Source organism: Bactrocera tryoni, chromosome 2 (genome assembly GCF_016617805.1).
Source record: "Bactrocera tryoni isolate S06 chromosome 2, CSIRO_BtryS06_freeze2, whole genome shotgun sequence".
NCBI lineage: Eukaryota > Metazoa > Arthropoda > Insecta > Diptera > Tephritidae > Bactrocera > Bactrocera tryoni.
Genome location: NC_052500.1, coordinates 84,275,676 through 84,298,001, shown reverse-complemented (window position 1 = coordinate 84,298,001; position 22,326 = coordinate 84,275,676). Strand labels below are relative to the sequence as shown.

At 35.7% G+C, this 22,326-nt stretch overlaps 3 protein-coding genes and 1 non-coding gene across 6 annotated transcripts in view; 1 reads left to right on the top strand and 3 right to left on the bottom strand.

The window, feature by feature from the left end:
* Positions 1-3,327: 3,327 nt before the first annotated feature.
* LOC120767353 (40S ribosomal protein S8) lies at positions 3,328-5,016 on the bottom strand. Its single transcript, XM_040093319.1, has 4 exons — positions 4,924-5,016; positions 4,511-4,617; positions 3,765-4,176; positions 3,328-3,529 (listed from the first exon to the last, which is right to left on the bottom strand). The coding sequence occupies exons 1-4, from the start codon at positions 4,925-4,927 to the stop codon at positions 3,426-3,428; spliced, it is 627 nt and encodes a 208-aa protein (XP_039949253.1). The 5' UTR covers positions 4,928-5,016; the 3' UTR covers positions 3,328-3,425.
* On the bottom strand, positions 3,606-3,651 carry LOC120769869. The gene has a single exon (XR_005704905.1). It is a non-coding gene; the product is annotated as a small nucleolar RNA R442 (small nucleolar RNA).
* Positions 5,017-5,606: 590 nt separating the features above from the next.
* On the top strand, positions 5,607-11,290 carry LOC120767352 (protein SMG5). The gene is made up of 7 exons (XM_040093318.1): positions 5,607-5,713; positions 6,475-6,746; positions 7,156-8,840; positions 8,910-10,234; positions 10,302-10,434; positions 10,494-10,652; positions 10,719-11,290. Exons 2-7 carry the CDS (start codon positions 6,568-6,570, stop codon positions 10,958-10,960), a joined length of 3,723 nt encoding a protein of 1,240 aa, XP_039949252.1. The 5' UTR covers positions 5,607-5,713; positions 6,475-6,567; the 3' UTR covers positions 10,961-11,290.
* A 7,690-nt stretch (positions 11,291-18,980) lies between these two features.
* Positions 18,981-22,326, bottom strand: part of LOC120769106 (centaurin-gamma-1A) — a 289,994-nt gene continuing 286,648 nt past the window's right edge. For all 3 annotated transcript variants that reach the window (XM_040095966.1, XM_040095967.1, XM_040095968.1), the window contains 2 exons: positions 21,769-21,913; positions 18,981-21,699 (listed from right to left, as the gene is read on the bottom strand). In XM_040095966.1, coding sequence (XP_039951900.1) covers positions 21,247-21,699; positions 21,769-21,913 — 598 coding nt within the window. In that variant the 3' untranslated portion in view covers positions 18,981-21,246. The remainder of the gene's footprint in view (positions 21,700-21,768; positions 21,914-22,326) is intronic.

Below are 22,326 nucleotides of genomic sequence, written 5' to 3'. Positions count from 1 at the left end.
TCGTGTCTGAGTTGGAAGTTGTTCATGTGGACGACCTTTAGTTTCAACAGGCGATTTGTCATATAGCCAAGAAAATTTTAGGTGAGCGCATAATATCACCTCGTGGGTTAGTGGCCGCTAAGATGATGCGATTGAACATCGCTAGACTATTTTTTTTTTGGGCTATGTAAAGCCGCTTACAGGGTTTATCCGGAAAGTAATAGGACTGATTTTCTTCCGCCGTGATTGTACTTCGGAACGTGCGCGCACCGATGGGATTCGAAGGAGGGCGTTCCTAGCTAACGAACGACCGGCTGGTCTGGGAAGAGGTCGCTGATGAAGACCGCGCGGGGAGACTTGCGACTTCGACAAGCACCTACATTATGACTCGTGTGCGCAAAGTTTTGTATTCGTTTAATTGCCCAGAAGTTACATTTATCAAAATCTGTGGGTCATGACATTGTGACGGAACACTCGAACATGCGCAGTACAAGTTCAATTTTTTTTTAAATCGGTTCAGTCCTATTACTTTCCAGACAAACGCTGTACTCCACTAAAACGGTCAACAGGGCGATGTTATCTTTTTCAATTGAACGAATATTATTTTCTCGCTATTAAAAGTATTAACATTATTTTAATATGAATTTTTAAAACTGGTCAATTTTGTAATTTAGGTCACTATATGATGAAGAGGGACAAACAGAGGCGTTGCCAAAGACTAGGTTGTAAAAAAAAACCTCTTACTGTTTGTGTCAAATGCGATAAAACAATTTGCAGTGATTGTTTTATACCTTATCATACAAAATAAGCTTAACTACGATGATAATTTTAATAAAATTGATTTTCTTATAAGCGTTATCTTTATTTTTTTCTGAGCATACATATGTCCCTAGTGTCCTATTTATATGACGGACTGATTCATTAATCAAGGTATTTTTTTATTTTATATTCTTCTAACGTATTAAAAGCCCAAGTTACAAATTTCATCAAAAAATTCCAATGATTTCGATGCTTGGGAAGTAATGGGTTAAACAAGTTGAAGAAGCTTCAGCCAGTCAAAACCTTATACAACCCTACAAGGCAATTTAACAGCTTGTACTGTACTCTTCGCTCGATAAGATTAGTAAATACAAATCCGGGGAAGGTTTAATTACCATCGAAAAAAAGTCTCGCAATCTATTTGACGAAAGAATGATACTAGTATTAAAACACCTTGCCTTCGAGGAACTAACTATTGCTGGCTTCATTTCGTCAAGCGTTGGAGAGATACGACCACAGTTTTGCAGAAAACTGTAAGACTGACGAGCTTGCTAGGACAAGAAGGGTAGAAGCTCTGTTGGCTTCTTGTGGTCTGCTACTGGACCATTGGGCCTCAGACCAGCTCAACAAACGTTTGTCAACAGTGCCTATGTGTTCGCAAGGTCCTTCTGTCAAAAGAAGTCTAGGGTGCCCTTCGCTTTCAGCAAAGTCCATCTTTCAACTGGACACTGTCCGATCGAAATTCCTGCGGTAAGATTGAACATCTTTGTGGATGCCAGCTGCATCAGCTGTCAGGAAGAGGAGATGGAATCAAGTCAACACTTCCTCCTTGAATATCCCGCTTTTGCCAGATCACATCAAAAAAACCTCGAATATCACACACTTAGACATCCAGATGAAATAGCAAAACATTTTAGCAGATTTGTTAGGTTCAGGGCATTTTGCCGATAGCTGATATCCAAGTACAGAAATGTTTCTTCTGGCTTCACAAAGGACTAAACATAACAGTCGAAGTGTGATCTCCCCGCCAAGCTGAGGGAACAGCCATTTAACCTAACCAGGAGTTAAACCAGGCAGTATTTACGAGAGTGTATAGCAACTTGAAAGTAATTTCTTGATCGTGTAATGCCCGGTTAATCTATAAAAATTCTGTCTCTTGGAGGAAAATTAACAATTTATCGACCGATAATTAATCAGGAATATCTCTGTAATAAATAGTGCAAGTTTCCAAACTTAATTAAGGAAAACCTAATTTGGATCGTCCTTATTTTGGTGTCCAGCTCCAAATATTTCCTTTTAAACTCCCTCAAAAATTTAATCCCTCTCAACAAATTCTCTTTTTGCAACTAAACGGAATTCATCTCACAGCAAATCGCACTTCCTGCTGAGAACAGTGTGCTCAAATTCCGTATGTTAAACCTCTGAACCCAACATAAAAAAAAATATCAATACAATGATTAATCTAAACCCCAGTCTCCACTCAAAGTGAACTTTGTCTATGGACAATCGATAACCAGAGTAAAAGTAGAGATATCTTGATGAAACTTGAAAATCTAAGTTGGCGTAGCCACGATCCATAGATATGTCTGCCCGTCCGTCTGTATAAACACGAAAGACTTGCCCTAAGTTTTGAGATTTTGCTCCCCAAATAGCTGCTCATCTGTCAGTCACTATATACTAAACAATCCGTTACCGGATCACTATTAGCGTGTAACTGCCATCCAAACTATCCGATCCAAATCAAATACTTGTAAGGAAAACTTTATTGTATATTAGTACAGCTAACTTTGTTATAACAAAGCTCTGCTGGTACCTTGAAGTATTTCATCGCCATAAATTTTACAAAATGCAAGAGTACAAAATGTTCGGTTGCACCCGAACCTAAGCATTCCTTACTAATCTCGGAATTCATTTGACAGAAAAATACGCCTTGTATAAGAGAGAAACTCTGTTTAAAATTGCCAAGAAATTTTGACAGATCGTCTCAAGCATGGCTGTTAGTTCAGCCAACAGGTGACTTTTGTAAACAAAGCCAGCTCCCAGAATATATCTCTCAAGGGGCTCCAACCTCCAATGTTTGGAGGTGCTAAAATGGCATGCTAATTAATGTAATTTCAGAAAAATATTGTACCAAATAACTTTACAAAACCTTCCGTCGTTACACCTTAGTTCACTAAAACAGCAACGAAACCAGGCGTGCTGAATTGCACAAAAGTAATTAAAACAGAACTTTGTCTGCTGGATATATTAAATATATCCTATAACTTCTCGAGTAGGGTAATTTGTTAGTTACTGGAAATACTGCAGCGTTCCCACTTACCTTAGCTTGATTTAACACTTTCTCTAAATCAGCAAATTTAAAATTTCAGCGGGAACTTAAAACAAGAGATTGAATGATGATTGAAGAATCGCGGAAGTTTTTGTCTCCGAGGTGAAGATTTGTAAAACAATTAAACAGATGATATAACTTAGAATGTGTGTCATATTTGTTTAATTGATGATAGAGATTAGATTGTATGTCATATTTGTTTAATGATGAGTTTATGTTTTTGTCGTGTTAATTCAAAATTAAATAAACCGCACTTGCGCACGTATTTCTAATGTTACAAATAACGCAGCATTATTTTTATTTGTTTTTTGTTTTTGTAAAAATTCAGCCCATTTGTATTTGAATTTGTTACGGATGTTTATTTCTTTGACTTAATTTTCTTAAGATAGAATTCCAATTCTTTGCCCTCTAGAATGTAGCCATCAGAACGACCACATTGACCTGGACGAGATGATACGCAGGCTGCAAAACAAAAAGAACACACATTAGTATATACATATAAACAAATAAAAAATTTACTGCTTTGAATGGAGAATAGAATCAGAGTAACTATGACAAGCGAAATCACGCCCAACAGGCTTGCATCGCACTTAGAACAAGTTTGATACAATAATGTTGTTGGATCGCTTAAGAATTTAACATCATCTGGTATTCACGGTTCTTAAAGACGTGTATATATTTATTGGATAAAACTCACCAAGGATACGTCCAGAGATGAACTGATCTTCAAGAGCGGCTTCTACTTTGGCGAACTTTTGACGTTCCAAGTATTTCTTCATTACTTTTTCACTGCGCTTCTTGTTCAGCACGTCATTCTCATCTTCAGTTTTTTGATGTTTGGGATTACGTTTGCGTCCCAAAGGCAACACATAGTGCGATTCATACCATTGACGGAATGGTGTGGCGTCAATAACAACAATGGTGTTCTTTACCAAAGTTTTGGTACGTACCAACTCATTGTTTGATGCATTGTAGACTACATCGGCAATACGAGTGCGACGGGCAATACCCTCAGAAGCCCACGCAAAGTTACCGGTTTCCAAACGCAAAGCACGGAATTTGGTGTTACCACCGCGTGTGCGTACTTTGTGGATGCGTGGTGCACCGAGCTAAAATAAAATAGAGACGTATTTTAATAAGTGTTGAACAATTTTATGATATTAATGCTTCATCCTATACTAATCAGTAGTCCGAACATAATAATGCGTTCATCAAAAATTGTAAAGCTCCATAGGAACTAAACGCGCTTACAGTTAACATATAAATCATCATGTGAAAATTTTGGGCATTGGAGTTTGTGGAAATCACAATTCTTTCCATTATTGCAAAACCTGCTCCAAAATCGCATATATCTATATATATATATATGGTGTGGAGTCAATAGTATATATATATATATTATATATATGGTGTGGAGTCAATAGTATATATATATATACATACCTTAGTGTTTGCTGCTGGACGACCCAACTCGAACTTGCGCTTCTTGCGGAGCGACTTGCGTTTGCCACCAGTGGCGCGGCGCTTGTGAGCACTATCGCGGCTAATACCTGGAAAACAAAGATTCCAGTTAGTGATTTCACAGTCAAACTACACAAATCAAAAGCTATTTTCAAGAAAATCCTCCTACTATCACTTTAACGCTGCTGCCATCAGCTTCACTCAGTTCCAACATTTCGGCACAAGCATTTTTTCACATAAATAAATTTCCAATGTTGGAAATATTTGTACTATATAATTCTTCATAATCATATAGTTGAAATAAACACAATTTGCTGAAGTTTTCACATTTTAATACAATGATGTTTAAGGATTTTCTTGAAAATTTTAGTCGATCGCGTAAAAGCCGCACTCACCCATTTTGAGTAGAAACAGAGAAGGAAAGGAAGCAAAGAAGAAACCCAACAACTCGTGTCAAAAATTCAGAGATGCATCGTTTGACAGCTCATTGTAGTAGAGTATCGAATGAAATTTGACACATGACTGTAATAGAATCGAAACATTACATAGAGCTTATACTCTTATATTTTACACAAATTGTTCTGAACAATTTTGCCACGAACGAGAAAAACACTGGAATGTAATAATATTAACTATCTTAAATTTCGAAAAAGTTTATATATATATATGTGACATTTAACCAAGAGACGATCAAGGATATATTATGAATCTCCTAAAATAGTAGAAGCTCTCTACACGTATCAGTAAAATCTACAGCATAAGCAAGGAAAGGATTTCAAACTAGTCTTGTACCGGAACTACAATATTCTTGTTATTAATGGTACTAGCGAATATTAGATGGTTCTGAAAACAAATGAGCTGTGTGCGTGGGGAGAATATATTTAGTATTCTAATTTATTTTTAAAAGTGCTTATATTGTAAAATTTAATTTGAGTTTATTTTGAATAAACTCCTGGTTTGTCGCCCTCGATATTTTTCTTCTCAATGCAACACTGTGAATTCTACAACTTTCGGACGATGCCAGAAAGAGTAGAACGTATAGACAAACGAAACTTCGTAGGAACTGATGGCAAAAAACGATGAAAAGCAAAAGTTTTTGGAATTTGTAAAAACAGCAGCTGTGAGTGATAATTTTACGCCTTTAAAGCAAAAATAAAATATAAAAACGAAATAATATAGACAAAGGTAATTGAGTTTGGAAATTGAAATTAGTAATTATTACGCAGAAATTCGTACTCGTAAGGTAAATTTTTTCTTCATTGAGGTATTGGTTTGTTAATTTCGCAATATGAAAATTGTGCCCGTGAAAAATAAAATGAGTAGTCACCAAAGCCTCAATTGAAAAAACAAGACTTAAATTATAAAAGAAAAGAAATTGCAGAACCTAAGTATTGATTATTCAACGAAATTCGAGCTTTGAAGTGGATATTGACGAACTTGTGCGAGTGTAGGTACTGAACATCGTATGAAAGCAGTGCAAATAAGAAACGAAGGCAATTTATTTTCGTAATATTATTGGAACTGTTTATTAAACAAAATTTTGCAGAAAAATATTGGGGGAAAAATGCCAATGACGCACCGTCAAATGAATAGAAAAGTAATCTTGAAAAAAAAGTTATAAGTGGCGGATAAATTATATCCTCGAAATGCACGTACGCTGTCAGTTTGCTGTTTAAATTTAAAAATGCACGTTCGCCGCAGCGATTTGTTGCATATACCACACGTAGTCTGCATATAAACCTTTATAAACATCATCGTTTCTGAGCAAATGTCTTACTCAATATATAGCATACATATATATTTTCGTTGTTTAAATTGTATTTCCAAAATTTTTTACTTGTCAAAATTTCAGATCTTCAATATAATTATTTTATTGCATATTATTAAATATTCAAAAATATTTCATATATTTTGTTAATTACATAAGTATTTTTCGTATTTTACAGAAAGAACAGATATATAGTAGTGTTTGAATCGAAATTACAGAAAAAAGTTAATAAGTAAAATTAAAAGATATAAAATTGAAAGAAGCTTCAAATATGGAGCAAAGTTTCAGTTCTGGGGGCTCGAATGCTTCCGGAGATAGTGTCGGAGGCTTTGGCCAGAATACTACGATAAATAATGCAAGTGCCAGCGATATTATTTACAATAAGAATGTCACCCAAAACAGTGGTGGCAACGGAAACGGATTAACACCTGAAGTGAAGGAGATCTATAGGTAAGCAGAAACCCAGAATAACATAATGTATTTTTTAGATTAAATGTGAATGTTGATACCCCTTTAATATCAATGATTGGATATTTTCTTGAAATGTCTGTAAAAATTCACTTTTAAGTATAAATTCTAATTACTTTTTAATGTATAAGTATATGTATGCGAGTATGTAATTATATATACGTGGATTCGTGCCATATTATGCTTATCAGTTTGCTTTGTTTTCCGGTTTAACAGACCCAGCATTGTTTCACATAATGAATTTTGTTATTTGCACTAATTTGTGAGATTTTGTGTTTTCCCGCTGCTCACTAAGAGAATTCGCGAGATTATTATGCACAAATAAATTTTAATATTTGGAAATTTGTTATTAAAATATGCTGTTTGTTAAATTTGTAATTTTTTTTTATAGATCTCTTTACATTGTTGCCAAACAACTAGACGATGAAAAGAAACACATTAGCACCATTTCTCAACTGTTTCAACATGATTTGGAAGAGAAACGTTCTCAGCTGGTTCAGCTTTGCAAAAAGATTGTTTTTAAGGACTACCAATCAGTGGGTAAGAAAGCTCGTGAAATCATGTGGCGCAAGGGATATTATGAGTTTATCGCTTACGTGAAGAAAAACTGGCACAAAGAATTAAAAGACACCACCCAGATCAGTACACAAGACAATCTATTAAAAGTGGAACGTTTTCTCTGCGCTGGAATATCAAATTACAAACGAATGGCAGCTCAAATGGAAGAGATATATGATCTTGACTTGAAATACTTAATTGATTTTAGTATTATTAGTGACGGATATTTGAGTGAAATTGATCATAAGCAAACAGGCGAGAACAATGGCGCAGGCGATGTTAGTGCTGCACATCCAGTGGATAAAAGTTTAGAAGCAGTTTCATTTGCTTTAGACACTATACATTCATCACTGTTGAGTTTAGGCGATTTGCACCGTTACTTTTTGGACTTTCGCATTGACACGCGCCTAAAGGTAACTAAACAACAAGCTGCCAAATATTACTTTGAAGCATTCAAACTGAATCCGGCAATTGGCATGTCCCAGAATCAATTGGGTACACTCTACTATGGCCAAAATCACGATTTGGATTCCATCTATCATTACTTATACTCCTTGGTTAGCATTGTACCATTTGAGTTAAGTGAAAATAATGTGTGTAAGCTTTTTGCCTCTCATGCCGATTACCTGGAAAAATTGGACCCAGAGAAGATAGAATTTAGTCTTCAAGATTTCTACGCTCGCTTTTATTTGATTGTAGACATATTCTTCTTCGATAAAGAAGTGCCCGATTTCAATTCTCTTTGTCACTGCGTACTTGTAGACTTGCGCAAAGTGCTCTGCTCTAAGGCATTCACCATTGAAGAAAGTTGCATTTTCAAAATTGTCTCGATACTGTTTTTCTGCTTATCTAAGCTAAAGATGATAAACTCCCAGAAGGTTTACTCGCTAAATGCTTTCCTAGTAGCTGTGTGCTCCGATCTAATGGATGCATGCATTGTAAATTTGGAGCAAACAATTTTGGCCAAATCTGCGGAGAATGAAGAATTTCATGAAATGTACTCAGATAAGTTTGATGAGTTTAATATGGTAGTACGCAAATCACGCAACGAATATAAAAATTGGCTTGTTACTATTGGCGAAGCTGACAAAAAAGAGAAGAAACTTAATGCTAAATTGTCGTTGAAAGAATGCTCATCTGATTCGCGAGACAGTCAAAACTCAAATGACGAATATGCCATCAAAACTCAGGACAGTCATAAGCACACCAAAATTGATGGTGGCACCGAAAAGAATGCCGACCCCATATCTACGCGTTCGAGCGATGAAGCGAAAGAGAGCGATCTGAAGACACCGTTATCGTGCAAGAGCAAGAAGAAAGGCATGAAACTACGTCGTCGTAGACGCAAAATTGCGCAGTCGGATGATAGCTCGTGTTATGACACCGAAAGCGATATGGATACCGACTTTAGCACAGACGATGAGGACTACACCGATTTAAGTTCAAATTTTGATACCGATTTCAGTGACATCGAAGCTGAACCCGTGGCTGATGAACGCGAGGAGGCTGATGAAGCAGGTATGTTGAATAGTACTAAAAATAAATAAATCCATAGTGATATAATTAACAATTTTGAATTTTTGTTAGACTTTGTCAAGCAGCCAACAAAATCAGTAGCTCAGGAGCAAAATGCGCCGCGTTTAACTTCGGCAGCGTCCAAGGAAAGCTTGACTTCCAATGAAGGCGTCGGTCCGACTTTCTCCGACAATGAAGACATTGTTATTGAGGAGGAGAAAATTATTTATCCCGATGAGCAACAGGCAACGCTAGCAAAACAACGCACCGATTCACAGGAGGTTGATAGCGAGGAATTGCTGCGCTCTTTTGAGATATTGCAGATGAATGGTAGTGGCTCCCTCAACTTCAAGAATACCGACAATGAGGAATCACTACCGGCGGTTTTAGAAAATAATGAGAAGCATCAAACTGTCGAAGATGTCAATTTCAATCCGGGAGAGCCGCCAAAGAAACTTGTTTATCGCAACAAGTATACAAAAATTAATCCGAATATAATAATTGAGTTTGCGCGCCACGAGCCAACCATGCGTGCTTTGAAAATTCTATACGATTGGTTACGCATCAATCATGAAATTCTCTTCGGTTGCTATCACTCCAATCCGGAATTCATACACAAGATTATGAAGCTGCTAAATTACTGCAACATCGACATATTTACACGTAAAGTGTACTTCGAACGTGAATTCCTAACCACACCCAATGTGCGCACTCCACTCGGCGATTTATTCGATGTACGCGCCAATGTGCCATTGGCAGAAGATTTCGTTTTCAAAAATTTTGACATTTTCCAAGGCACCCAACTGACTTTGGATTGGGAGACAACCATACGTGAACACGTCACACCCGAAGAGGAGTGTATTCTGCGTATTTTCAAAATGGTGGATTTCGGTTTCTTTATTTGCAAGCAAAAGAAATTCAATTATCGCTTCTGCGTAAAGAGTCGCCGCTTCACTGAGAATGCCAAGAAAAAGCGTGAGGAGAAGAAATCGTCCTCACGTCGTCGTGAGCGACGCACAGTGAAGAATGCAACACGCAAGCGAGCCGAAGGACGCACACGCCGTTACTCGGACCGTAAGAATGGCATCGTCCGTAAGAGTTACACCAGCAATGAGGAAAAAGATACTGTTGAGGAATGCAAGAAAATGCCGCGCAAAGGATATTTGCGTAATCGTAATATTGAAAAGTCGGTGACATGCAATAACTTCGGCGGTGCTGGTGGTGGCGGTGGTGGGGGCACATCCGCTTCCACGACCACCAACAGCGCGATGTGCGATAAAGTTTTACTACAATCCAGCAGTGGCGCTGACGAAGAACGCTCAGAGGCTATGTCGAAGAAATGTGAGATGATGGGCAAGCTGTGGCTCAAGAACGAAGTCGAAACACTTGAGGAAGAGGTGAGTGTTTGAAGCGTGAAATATATTCATTCGCATAGTAATTAATACATTTTCGATTGAATTTTAGTTAAGAAAAAATCCATTGAACATCATCATGACGCCATTTCTAGTTGTTGACGCTAAAGCTTTGACTGAATATAACGGCATAGTTAAAAATCTGGTGAAAACTAAGAAGTTTATTGTGCTCATACCGAATGCAGGTAAAATTTTATATTTTTATTTAGCACTCTGGACTTGTAATATATTATTTTTATTCAAGTTTTGAACGAGTTGGACGATCTGAAGAAACGGAGTGAAAATGCACGTAATGTCATACGTTGGCTGGAGCAGGAGTTTAAGCATGGAAATAGACATTTGCGCGCACAGCGTGATAATGAGAACTTGACCCTTTCCTTGTTGAAAATACCCCGAAAACTGGGTGAGCATCAACATCAACTTACTAACCAATATAAACGCATTATCATATTACTTTTTATCGTTCCAGATCGCGACGCTAGCGTATTCTTGCAAATTGCACAGTTTTGCAATCATCTTGTTGCCAATCATTCGGATCCCAAATCTGCCGAATTCCAAAGCAATGTCATCACATATTTGTCTGGCGATTCGCTGCATGAGAAACAACGCAATCAAACAAACTTTAGTTTTACTGGCATCTTGGACACTATACCCGTGCGTTACGAGCAGATCTCTAATTTCTATTCGAAATTCAAGGCGAACAAAAAATGAACCCATACACGCTGCAGGAGCAACGCCTGCGTGGAGCGTTTTGTGTGAACTCAAGATCATAAAAACTAATGAAGAGATGAGGATGATTAGGGAAGATAAAGAATAAGAAGAGCTTACGAAGGATTAAGGATCTATGAAAACGAAAAACAAAATCAAATCAATTCAAACCAAACCAACAAAAACAACACAGATAAATTCCAGAACGTGAATGATGAGTGAATTTATTGAACGCAATAACAACAAGGGCGGCGGCAGCCATAGAGGCTACAACAGCGTTAGCAGTAGTAGCAGCAGTGCGGCAGCATCAGCAGCAAAAAATAAAAAAAAAAACAACTGTAAGTGCCTACGAGCAGTTAGAAAACCTTAAAAGCAACAATTACAACTTTATCCAGTTTATTTGAAAACCACCACGATGGATAGATAGAAAGGTGAAGATTGTGGCGATGAGTGATGGTGAGGACATGGCGATGTTGTTGATATGGCAGTTTAGGAAGATCGTGTGCATATATGACATCAGCAACAAAATCAACATGCAAAGAAATCACGGTAATATATGTAGTGGCATTGGGTATTAAACTCGACGTTGGCAAAATATTATTTGTGATGGCGATGGTAGCGTGCCTTTGGTGAAGCGACTAGGCGACTTTTGTGTTTATGTTTGCGGTGTGTTTGACATTGCTTTTAGAGTTGAAACAATAACATCTGCATTATAATTCTATATAAATTTCGAGAACAAAATTACATTAGAACATAATTAGAAGAGAAATTAAAAAAAATCTTTACAGGAAAACCACACCACACATTTGACAAATTTTTGAAGGCATAAAACAACAATTCTACAAGAGGATATGCAATAATCACAATTTTACATTACATATTTTTCCGAAATTCCATTTTTTTCTTCATTAAATATTTTTCTAAATTTCCGTTTTGCTTTCAAACTTCTTGATTAAAATTTTACTAAACAAACACCTCAGCTCTAAATTCACAGTAAAACTATCTTTAATCACTTTATTTTTATTGCTTTCACTTCTTTGTTATAATTCTGTCTCACTCGCCTAATAGCAGCCGAAGTTTGCCAGTTTAAATCATGGTATCGCTGAGCCATCATTTTCTTTACCGATATATTTTAAGAGCTGTTGCAGTGGAAAGTTCATTTGCATCATATTTGATTGCTATAAACAACCTTCGATCAGCAGCTGTCAAAAGTCAGCTGTCATTGTTTACATTCATATAGATTTGTGAGCCGCGCGAATTTCCCACCATTCGCGAGAAACAATAACAAAACTATGTTTTTGGCATACACAAAAATGCCTCAACAAGCTTCTTCAATAGCTTCTACTAAATCCAGCACATATAATGCTGTAAAGCTTAGGGCATTTCGCTTGTTTGTGTAGCCGCAGCCTTTCGCGAAGTACTAGCTCATGTAATCACGACAGTCTTCGAAATCTTCTCTAAGTGTAGGAGTATATTTGTGCTTGAGCGCATTTTTATTACCGTTTTTTTGCTTTGTTCCGAGAAATTTTGCATCCAGGCGCGTACGTGTCTCAAAACCTCTATCGTAACGAAATGTAAAAGAAAATGTTAGACTACATTGATTCAAAATTTCGTACTGCCATCAAAATGCACATCTTCCATATGATAGTTTGTTGTTCCCGTTAAGTCTGTGATGACGTGGAATTGAAATATGTCGTGTATTTAAGATTTTCTTTTATGTTTCGCTGCGTGTGCGTACTACATTATTTCAGTAAATTTTATTAATTCAAATTCAATTATGCATATAACATATTTGTAGTCGCGTATGTATGTACATACATATGTATATAGCATACTGTTAAACTGGGTTGCCGTCTTCAAATACGCTTTTTTATCGCGCAGGAAACAAGCGCCGTGTGGATTTTTGTGGCGCTTAGAAAATTATTGTGAAGAAATAATATTTGGCATCGCAAATTATTTAGACTTTTAATATTAAATTTTCATTCAATTCAATTGCATAATTCAACATTTCTTACCCTAATATCTGGTTGTTAATAAATTTTTTAAAATATTTTTTTTTTTTTATAATTTTTTAATATTTTTTTCTTTATTATTATTTTTTATTAAGTTTATATTTGTATTTCTTTTTTTTTAATTTTTTTAATTTCTATTTAAATTTTTTTTAAAATCTGTTAAATTTTTTTTTCAAATTTTATTTAAAAATATTTTAATTTTTATTTTTTTTATCTTTATTTTATATTTGTTTTACATTTGTTGTTTATTTTTAATTTTGTTTGTTTGTTTTTTTTTTTTTCAATTATAAAAATTTCGCCACAAAGTTTGCGCCACATTCCATCAATAAAGGAACCGCAACACCAAACAGTTTATGCCTAACTATACTAATATTATAGAAAATATTCTTTATGTAATTATAATGGTATGAATTCGAAAAACAAGCATTACGCAGGGTTCCGCTGGGGTATTTTTGTGCCACATCTGAAATATTTATGTCTACCAGTTCATATATTGCACGAAATCCAGTTTTATCACATCCTCAAATATTACAAATTCTTAAAATTTTTCGAAATACCAACAAATTTACTAGTTTCTGCTTAAATCGTCTTTTAAATACCTGTCATCAAATAGAATACATCCACTAGTTTTTTTTGTCTCAAATTGTACTGGAAATTACCCATATAGGTAAATAAAATACGCTTGCTGATTTCTGCGTCTTAATTTCGACATAACCGTACACATACTTTTTCTTAATATAACGTTTATTTTTACTACAAAAAAGAACAAAAATACATGTAATCATATCAGGATTTAATTTCAAACCGTAACTAATTATATAATTTATGTTAATCATAGTCGTAAACAGCAACCCTTTTTGAAAGAGCCCCATTCTCTCTGCCTTCGTTTTCGTTGTTTTGCATTAGAAAAAAAATCAAAAAAATATTGATAAAACACGTATTGAAAAGAACCCCATGAAAGCTCTGCAAGTTGGTGTAGCTGCTTTCACAAAAGCTTTAAAGCTCACCGTCAAAATTCGGCCGCTCGTAGGGCGTATCCCTCTAGTGTGCATAACTTGCACTCGCACGGAGCTCTTCACTTCACAACGTTTTTGGTTTCATATATAATTTTATATTACTAAATCATTGTGTGCCACTAGGTTCTTGATATTTGCATTAATATTTAATAAAGGAAGGGCAGAAAAATAATAATGATTTATAACTTTGTGACGTATTGAATAATAGCAATATAGTTTGCCAATTATTTGAATGTCAAATTCCACAATACGTTTGAAATTGTTCCCAGCCTTTTAAACCTTAATTTCCTATTACTAAAATATATACAAACAATATATATAAATAATTCTCCGTCAGTCCATTATTAACTTTAATAATAAAACAACAAAAAAATTCTTGCTTGTCGGGTTTCACAAAGCTTGTATACAACTACTAACTGTAAACTCAAAAAAAACTTCATCTTCTGTTCGAATTTTACTGCCTGCTAATAAAAATATGTTTATATTATAAAAATTTAGTTTATGAAGTATTTTGCTCAATATTGTGTAATTTGCACGATCTATAAAATTTCTAGTATTTCATTTTTGTGAATTAGTTAACTACAATAAAAACTACAATAAAGCTCGACAGCAGAAAAAATAGTTTTTTTCAATTATATGTGGGATGAATGGATCAAAGCCGAGTCATCGGGTTTGTAGTGCCTCAACTATTGAGTAAGTGTCTCTCCTAAAGGTGAGTATCGTGTAAAAAAAACGACAATCGGGTCTATGTAACTGGAATGAATCCGGATTTATCCGGCCAGGGTCTGTCAACTCGGCAGTATTCTTCAAAATTATCAGAAAATGTTTTCTGGCGCTACAACAACAACAACTATGGAGTACAATTCGAAACATCCTCAACCAACAGATGGAATTTCGATCAACTCATATGCAGATGCTTGTACGATATTAACGTTAGCCAGTGGAATTGTTGTGATATCTATGCTCAAAATTAAACAGTTTGTTTGCGCTTATTCCCTGCAAGAAGCCTAACGTTCTCGCCCACTAAATTCGTAGCGACCAAATTAATGAACCGGGTGAAGGAGTACAGACTGGATGTTAATATCACAGCAGATGGCAACCACCCTAAGATTTTAGGCATCTGTATGTGCTGCTTCACTCCGCATTGGACCCCGATTATTGCCAAAGCAATACAAAGAAACGTTCTTGATAACATACAAGTTAATCGGCCGGTTGATTATTAACTATGCACCATCGACATGGTCGTCTGAATGTAGTGAAAATTTTAGTCGTGTTGGAATACTGCAATCCCAATAGGATGCCTCCTGATGCCTCCTTTCGAACACTTATGTATATAGTAAAGCCTGCATGCTACCGGTTAAGAAACAACACACACTTTTCTCCAAGCAGTTTCTTTGACATCATCGATGCAATCGACTGTTAAAGAGGAACCACCTCTTAAAAGCATTAAGTGTTCATACCTTGACCGGACTACGGATACAACTAACTTCAGGAACGCACTCCCTTCCAGTGAATGGCATACTTGAAGCTAAATCCCCACCCATAGCAGACGAAGAGCTCGGGTTCATAAGAAGAGGTCGGCATCATAAATTTACTCCAGAACAGATAAATCTGGTCGTAAGCGAATTTCAGCAAATCTACAGGATCACAAAAAGTAGTAAGCTGTCTTTTGAATTTCTGAATTAGGATAGTATAAAATTTAGTGCCCTCTCCTTTAACACACATATTCTCAAAAGCCCAGCACTCTGATGAATTCCAAGAATTTGCTAGACGCTATTGCGGTGATTTGGTCACTATCCACAAAAATGGTGCTCAGGAGTTTCCGGTTCGATGTTGCAAAACCGGCAGTTTGTAAAAGAAGTCATGGCCATGTTGGACAGATGTTTTTTTTTCTCGAAGGAGGTTAATCATGTTATTAAAGATTAGGCGTCATCCTAGACGACACAGCAGAGCGGGCGAGTTTGTCGGCTAATTTGTTTCCGGGGACCACTTTATGTCCCCGCATCCAGATCAGGATAGCCTGTTCAGCCTTCCTGTGCACGCCTCCCCAATAGCAATTTAATCTCATAGACTGAGATCGCTTTTAGCGCCGGTTGACTATTCCTGATTGAATAGTTGCATTGGAGATTAATTTCAGCACACTGACTAGACTTATGCTTGAAAAATGCTTGGAAAACCATACCAATGGGTATGGAAAACTTGATGTGTTAGCTGCTCCAACGTCCTGTATCGCTGTATTGCGCTGTACCTCAGTAGTAGGTCAAGTGTGGAATCTCCCCAGTCAGCCTTACTGCCGAGTATAACTTTAAACATCTTTGTAAAGTTTACCCTTTTTGTTACGTAGTCTGCTGGAAGAAAAGACAGTGATGTATCTTCACCTATCAGACCTTCATTTGTTGAGATGAAATTATCCTCCTTATTTCCTACTCCTCAGCGGCATGAGTAGTATGGTATGCTTCGCTGTCTGATGGATTACTATATGAAACCGTGGGGTCTTTAGTATGACCTCAAGTGCTGCCGTTGGGCAAGTCCGCATAGCCTTAGAGGCGCAGATGCAATCAAGTCTTAGCAGCTTCCATAGTTAAAGTCTAAGCAATTACTCCATAAATAATGATAGGCTTCACGATCATATTAAGCAGCCCCTACTGGTACTTGGATTACATCTCCAAGATCTCCCGGTCATGAGTGCCTTTGTAACTTAATACAGTGTTATTTCCATACGCCTATTTCACTGTAAGACGGAGAGGGCCTCCTTAGATACCACTAATTTCCCTGCCACCAAGGGTTAGGGTTCTCAAACCCGATAGAAATCTTCTTTTTCTGAAAGAGATGATTATTATGCACCATACCTTTGCTAGGCTTAAGCCGCTTTGAATTATATCGTTAAGAGTATTAACGAAATTAGTCTGTTGCCATCATGACAAAGTCGTCGGCGTACCCCATACCGAATCCCATTGTTCGTAAGCACCCCAGGAATGTTGTCTATTACGAGGCTTCATAGAAACGAGGACACACATACATGCCCACTGAAGGGGGAAGGGGGTTTGCTTGTTGTTGGGCAAGTTTTCATAGCACAAAGACGAATCTTGTTTTCTCCGCACAAAGGTTTCAGCGATCCATCCACGCACATGCCACATTCCTGTTGTTGTTGTTTTAACGGTTATATAGTTCCCGTTAGGTACGGATTATCTAAGTTGTCGTCGACGTCATCAAGAAACGTGCTGTTTCGTCGGGGTCGGACCAAAGGGAAAAGTGTGGCAGATTAGTGGGGTTGGCATTTCTCTTCGCTAGCGCTCTAACCACACTAGCCAAATGCAACTTCGATATCTAGGATGGCACCAATGGCCAACTCACCATTTTCTTTCCAATCTGGATCTCAGTAGTAATTTGACGCAGAGCAGTGCTTTTCGTGAAGGAGTGCGATTTTCAGCGCCTTTCAATCTCTTTTAGCATGAAGGAAGTGAGAATAACAGGATTTAGCCAATGAATAGATTTTCCTTTCCACCTTAGGTTTCCGAATTAACAACAGCCTAAAGGTATGCTACAAATATTCTTTTGCAATCATATTAGCACAGGGTGCCCCATTGTTCACATACCTTGATAATTAATAATTAAAATTGACTGCTACTAATTATTTATGGTATTTTCGTCAGTTTATTGCATTTTTAGCGAATATTTCATCGTAACTCTTCATTTTTATGAAATAATTTATGAATTACATTTGCATTGCCACTACATACATTTTCTTAAGTTTACTAAGTAATAAGTAATAAGCATTTGATAAATAAGATTCCGTAGATTTACGTATTTTTAAAGTTAGAGAAAACAATTGCAAAAGTTTCCAATTCAGTACAAAATTTACTAATTCATTGCTCAATTTATTCGATTTAGCCGTAGGTGTGCTTATTACTTTTATTTTTATTTAATTTTTTTTAAGGTTTGCAACATTTTTATGGAATAAACCCCACAACAATGTATTACGCTCGACATACGACATGTCAATAAACACAATACATGTGTGTATTTAAAGTTTTACTTTTATTATGTAAGTATTTTATTTCCAATTAATGCCCATCATCTTGTCAAGTATATAATATTCAAATACAATTAATTTATATTTAAATGTTTAAGTGTGTGTGTGTATGTTTATTGAAGTGCAACGTTGGTACACGCTTAAAGCATTACTTTACTATTGAAAATCATATTTTCTTTAAGTGTGTTGGTATGCATTGTACATGTATGTGAACTGTTTTGAATATTCTCTTCATTTTTATTCTTTCGTGCATAATTACTATCTTGCTACATATTTATTTGTATACGTTTATGCCATAATCCCTATTTTTCTGTATTTTCTGCATTTTCAACTTCTTATTTATGACTATTTCATTTCCCTATCATTACAGAAGTTATATTTTAAGTGCTCACTTTATTCTTCCTTATACTTCCAGAAAATAATAGAAAATAACACAATTCTTTGAAGATGCCCCAAATTTTAAAAAATATTTAACAATATTCCTCAATGCTCTTTTTTGTGGCTTTTTTATTTTGAATACCAAAAGTCTTTAAGCTTATTTCGGCCATCATAAAAATATAGAAAACTGACTATTTATTATTTGGTTAAAATTTTTATTTTAAGGGGTCAGTGGGGTAATCTTTTTTTCAATTTTTCTTTTTTGCATTTTCTGTTCCCTTTTACCCTTAGAATTAACGTAGAAACCCACTCTACCATTGGAAGGTTTCGAAAAAAGTCCAAAAATAATAATACCGCTCGAAGTCCACGCCTCAAAGTTTAAACGCGTTTTTCTTAAAACACACTTTTTTAAACTGGCGGACATGATTCCGGTCGAACTACTCAACCGATTTGCTTAATTTTTTTCTTAATGTTCACGAAACGCCTGGCTATCGTCCCTACTAGATTCATAATTTTTTTATAATTTATTGACAATGTTATGAAAAAATGTATGTAAAAAAAATTGAGAAAAATTAAAAAAAAAACAACTTTTTTATTTATCAACATTTTTTTATGAATCTAATAAGGACGATAACCATTCACGTACTTTTTAAGAATAAATGGGGTTTTTGTGCTTCCGATAATCGAAACATGATAAATCGTGAAAACACGCACCTCATTCACCCAGCCATTTCTCCGACAGATGTCATCAAAAAATATGTGAAAAAAGTTCTATTGTGGAATAAAAATTTCTATGAAAAAAAATGTCTAAAAAAACAGACCAGATTACCCTACTGACCCCTTAAAGCAAAGAACGGCACTTGTTTCTGTGGAATTTACTCTGATTTGAAAACCAAAATGTAGTTTCAGCTTGTTTGAGAGCACGAAATGTGGTTGCCAGTTAGCAGAAACTAAAAAATAATATTCAACATATTTTTTAAAGTATTGCATCAATCGAACTTTTCGCAGCAACAAATAAAACAAAACATTTTATGCAAATTAAATAATATTTTATTATATTATATTTTTCACACAATACAAATCAACTAAATGATAACTACATTTTATAATGAAGAGAAATAAAAAATAAAACTATAAGTGATCGTTTTCAGAAACACGAAGCGTATTCAAGCATGAATTAAATAAAAATTTATACCTAGTGTACTCGCATCGGTTCAAATTGCAGGCAGATCTATTTAAGACTGTTATAAACAAAGCTTAACGAAACAACAACAAATAAAATGTTAAAGAAAATAGGTTTTAGAAATATTTTACGCGAAAAAACGCAGACACTAAATAAGTATTTCGTTTTTTCCTGTTTTTTTAAGAAAATCTTTTTTGTAATCTATTTTTTGTTCTCTACTGAATGGTTTTGATGAAAAGCTTATTCTGATAATCATTTTTTTTGTTCTTACTGAGTGATTTTTTGCAAAGCGATTCTTCTGATATTTTCGAATTACATGAAAATTTATAAAAAAAAAAAACATAAAGAAAAGTTCACAGAAACATTAAGTCTTCTAAAAAAACAAGTAATGAAACGACAAGTTGTAGGTTTTTTTTTAAAACCATTATTTAAAATTCCACTAAACTTTTTTTTCAAAATAAAGTTTCTATTTAAAAACCAAAAGCACATTACGAGACATTATTTTACATTATTGAGATTGCGAAACCATTTTTTAAGCGACTGGTGAGCCTAAAAGTAATTGGCAAGGCGTAATATTTCGAATCGTTAATATTTCTTACTATTTCTTACATTTTCAAAACTGCATAGTATTCTCGGTATAACTTTATATAATTATTTAGCGTTGTTTTAACATTTTTGTTAAATACTTTTCGAGCACTCGAAATAAAATAATATTTAGCAATATTTATCATTTAAACGGTAACGATTGGTTTAGTTAACAAAAAGTTAAACGAAATTATTTTAATATAAATAAACTTAAATAAAAGCGATTTTTGCTCTTTTTCAACATAAAAATAAACTTACTTTAAGATTGTCAGTTAAAAGAGCCTAACAGAAATCTTGTTTAATAGTAGATTGAGGTGCAGCTATTTCTAGACGACTGAGCGTCGGTTTTAACTTCACTTGGATAAACCGTTATCCAATTTTTTTTTACATTTTAAAGCGTACTCCTTGCGAGTGTAGGGACTAACATCTACATTTTTTAACTCGGCGCTTACACAGACAAAAAATATATGTATATATATTGTACTTATGTACGTATATAATGTAAACAGGCATACCAACATACATACAAGACATTTTCTTTGCCATAATAAGATATTTTAAAAAATAAAAATTATATTAACATCTTTTATGAGTTTGCTTTACATACTTTTTGTGGTCTAAAAACTGAAAGCTTGCTGTGCTCAAGAGCTTATCAATCGGAAAACAAACTTCGTACTGACATACTATCTTCCAATTTGCTTGCTTTAATTATTAAATTACTTTATTTAAAAATACATAGTTAAAATGTGTAATAAATTAAATTCGGCTAATTAAAAGTCTTAAAAAGTGGCTATCAAGCTCTTCATTGCGACAGCACTTTCTCTAAGCAGCATGATAAATTATTATTTCCTCCCAATCCAATTTATACCGACTTCAGACAGACGCATATACACATATATATCTACATGACTATAACTAAATAAGCAATTTGTGGCGCTATTATCAACGCACGATTGCCATAAATTTTCCCTCCTACTAATTTCAATACTTCAACTGTTGTACAGCTTTTAACTTAGACTATAAGCTTATTGTTATTGCAAACGGCCAAAGCGCGCTGCCTTTCCCTTTCATGTGCAAGCTCTTTATATGACACCCGATACGGTCTTCTCGTAGGGTGTGCCCAGCGTGTCACGGCGACGCGGTAGCGTGCCACTGGCCGTCAAGGGCGCCGATTCAGGGCAACCTAAGCTCGTTAGCAGCTCCACCAGCGCTGTTGTCTCTTCGACGCTGTACTGTGGCGCTGGTATGCCACCATTTGTTGCCGGCGCTGCCGTTGCGCCACTTGCTGTGGCACTGTTCGTCGCGTTGCTTGTTGTTGTGGTGGTGGCTGTGGTGGATGCGGTCGACGAACACGAACTCGTATTGCTTGCAGTGCTCGAGTTTGTGTTCGTGTTGCTGCCGTTCGCAGCATTTGCGACCGCAGCTGCGGCGGCGGCAGCCTTCAGGGATTTCGCTGTTGCCAGCGATTGTGCTGCCCGCGCATACGCCAAACAGGTGCGTCCCTCATGATCAGTATGCTTAATGTTGGCTCCGTTCTATACACAATAAAAAAATGAAGTGCGTAATGTTTTTTGTTGTTAGAGAAAACACAAAATTTGACTTACCCAAATCAGCAGCTGCGCTATGGCCAGATTGCCGATGGCACAAGCCAGCAGCAGTGGTGTCCGTACATCACGTGGACTCACGTTAGCATTGGTCACTTCACTGTTAGCGGTGGCGAGTATCAAGACAATAGACTTGATGTCCGATCTGAATTTGAGAGTATAAGGAAGATTTCAGTCAAAATGCATATATTGGTGAAGGTTTTAAGAGATTTGAGGGCGATGTTATGTTATACCATGTTCCGACCAATAATTTCAAGTGATTTATTACACATAATTTATTTACTTATTTGAACTGTCCTCACTGCCGTTGGAGATTTAAAAACAGCTGTTTTTGATATTAAATAATTTATATATTTTAATATTTGTTAAAAGAAAACATTGTAATATCATATATTTTATTGCTATAAAAGTCTTCTGGTTTATAAATTTTCCATTTAATGGAAATAATGGACGCATTTTTTAATTTGGGAAGTCGATTGCCAGGTGAATTCTGATGCATTGCTTTTAATTCAATTGTTGGTTTACATTTGTGTGTGGTTTGTTTACATTTTTTTCTAT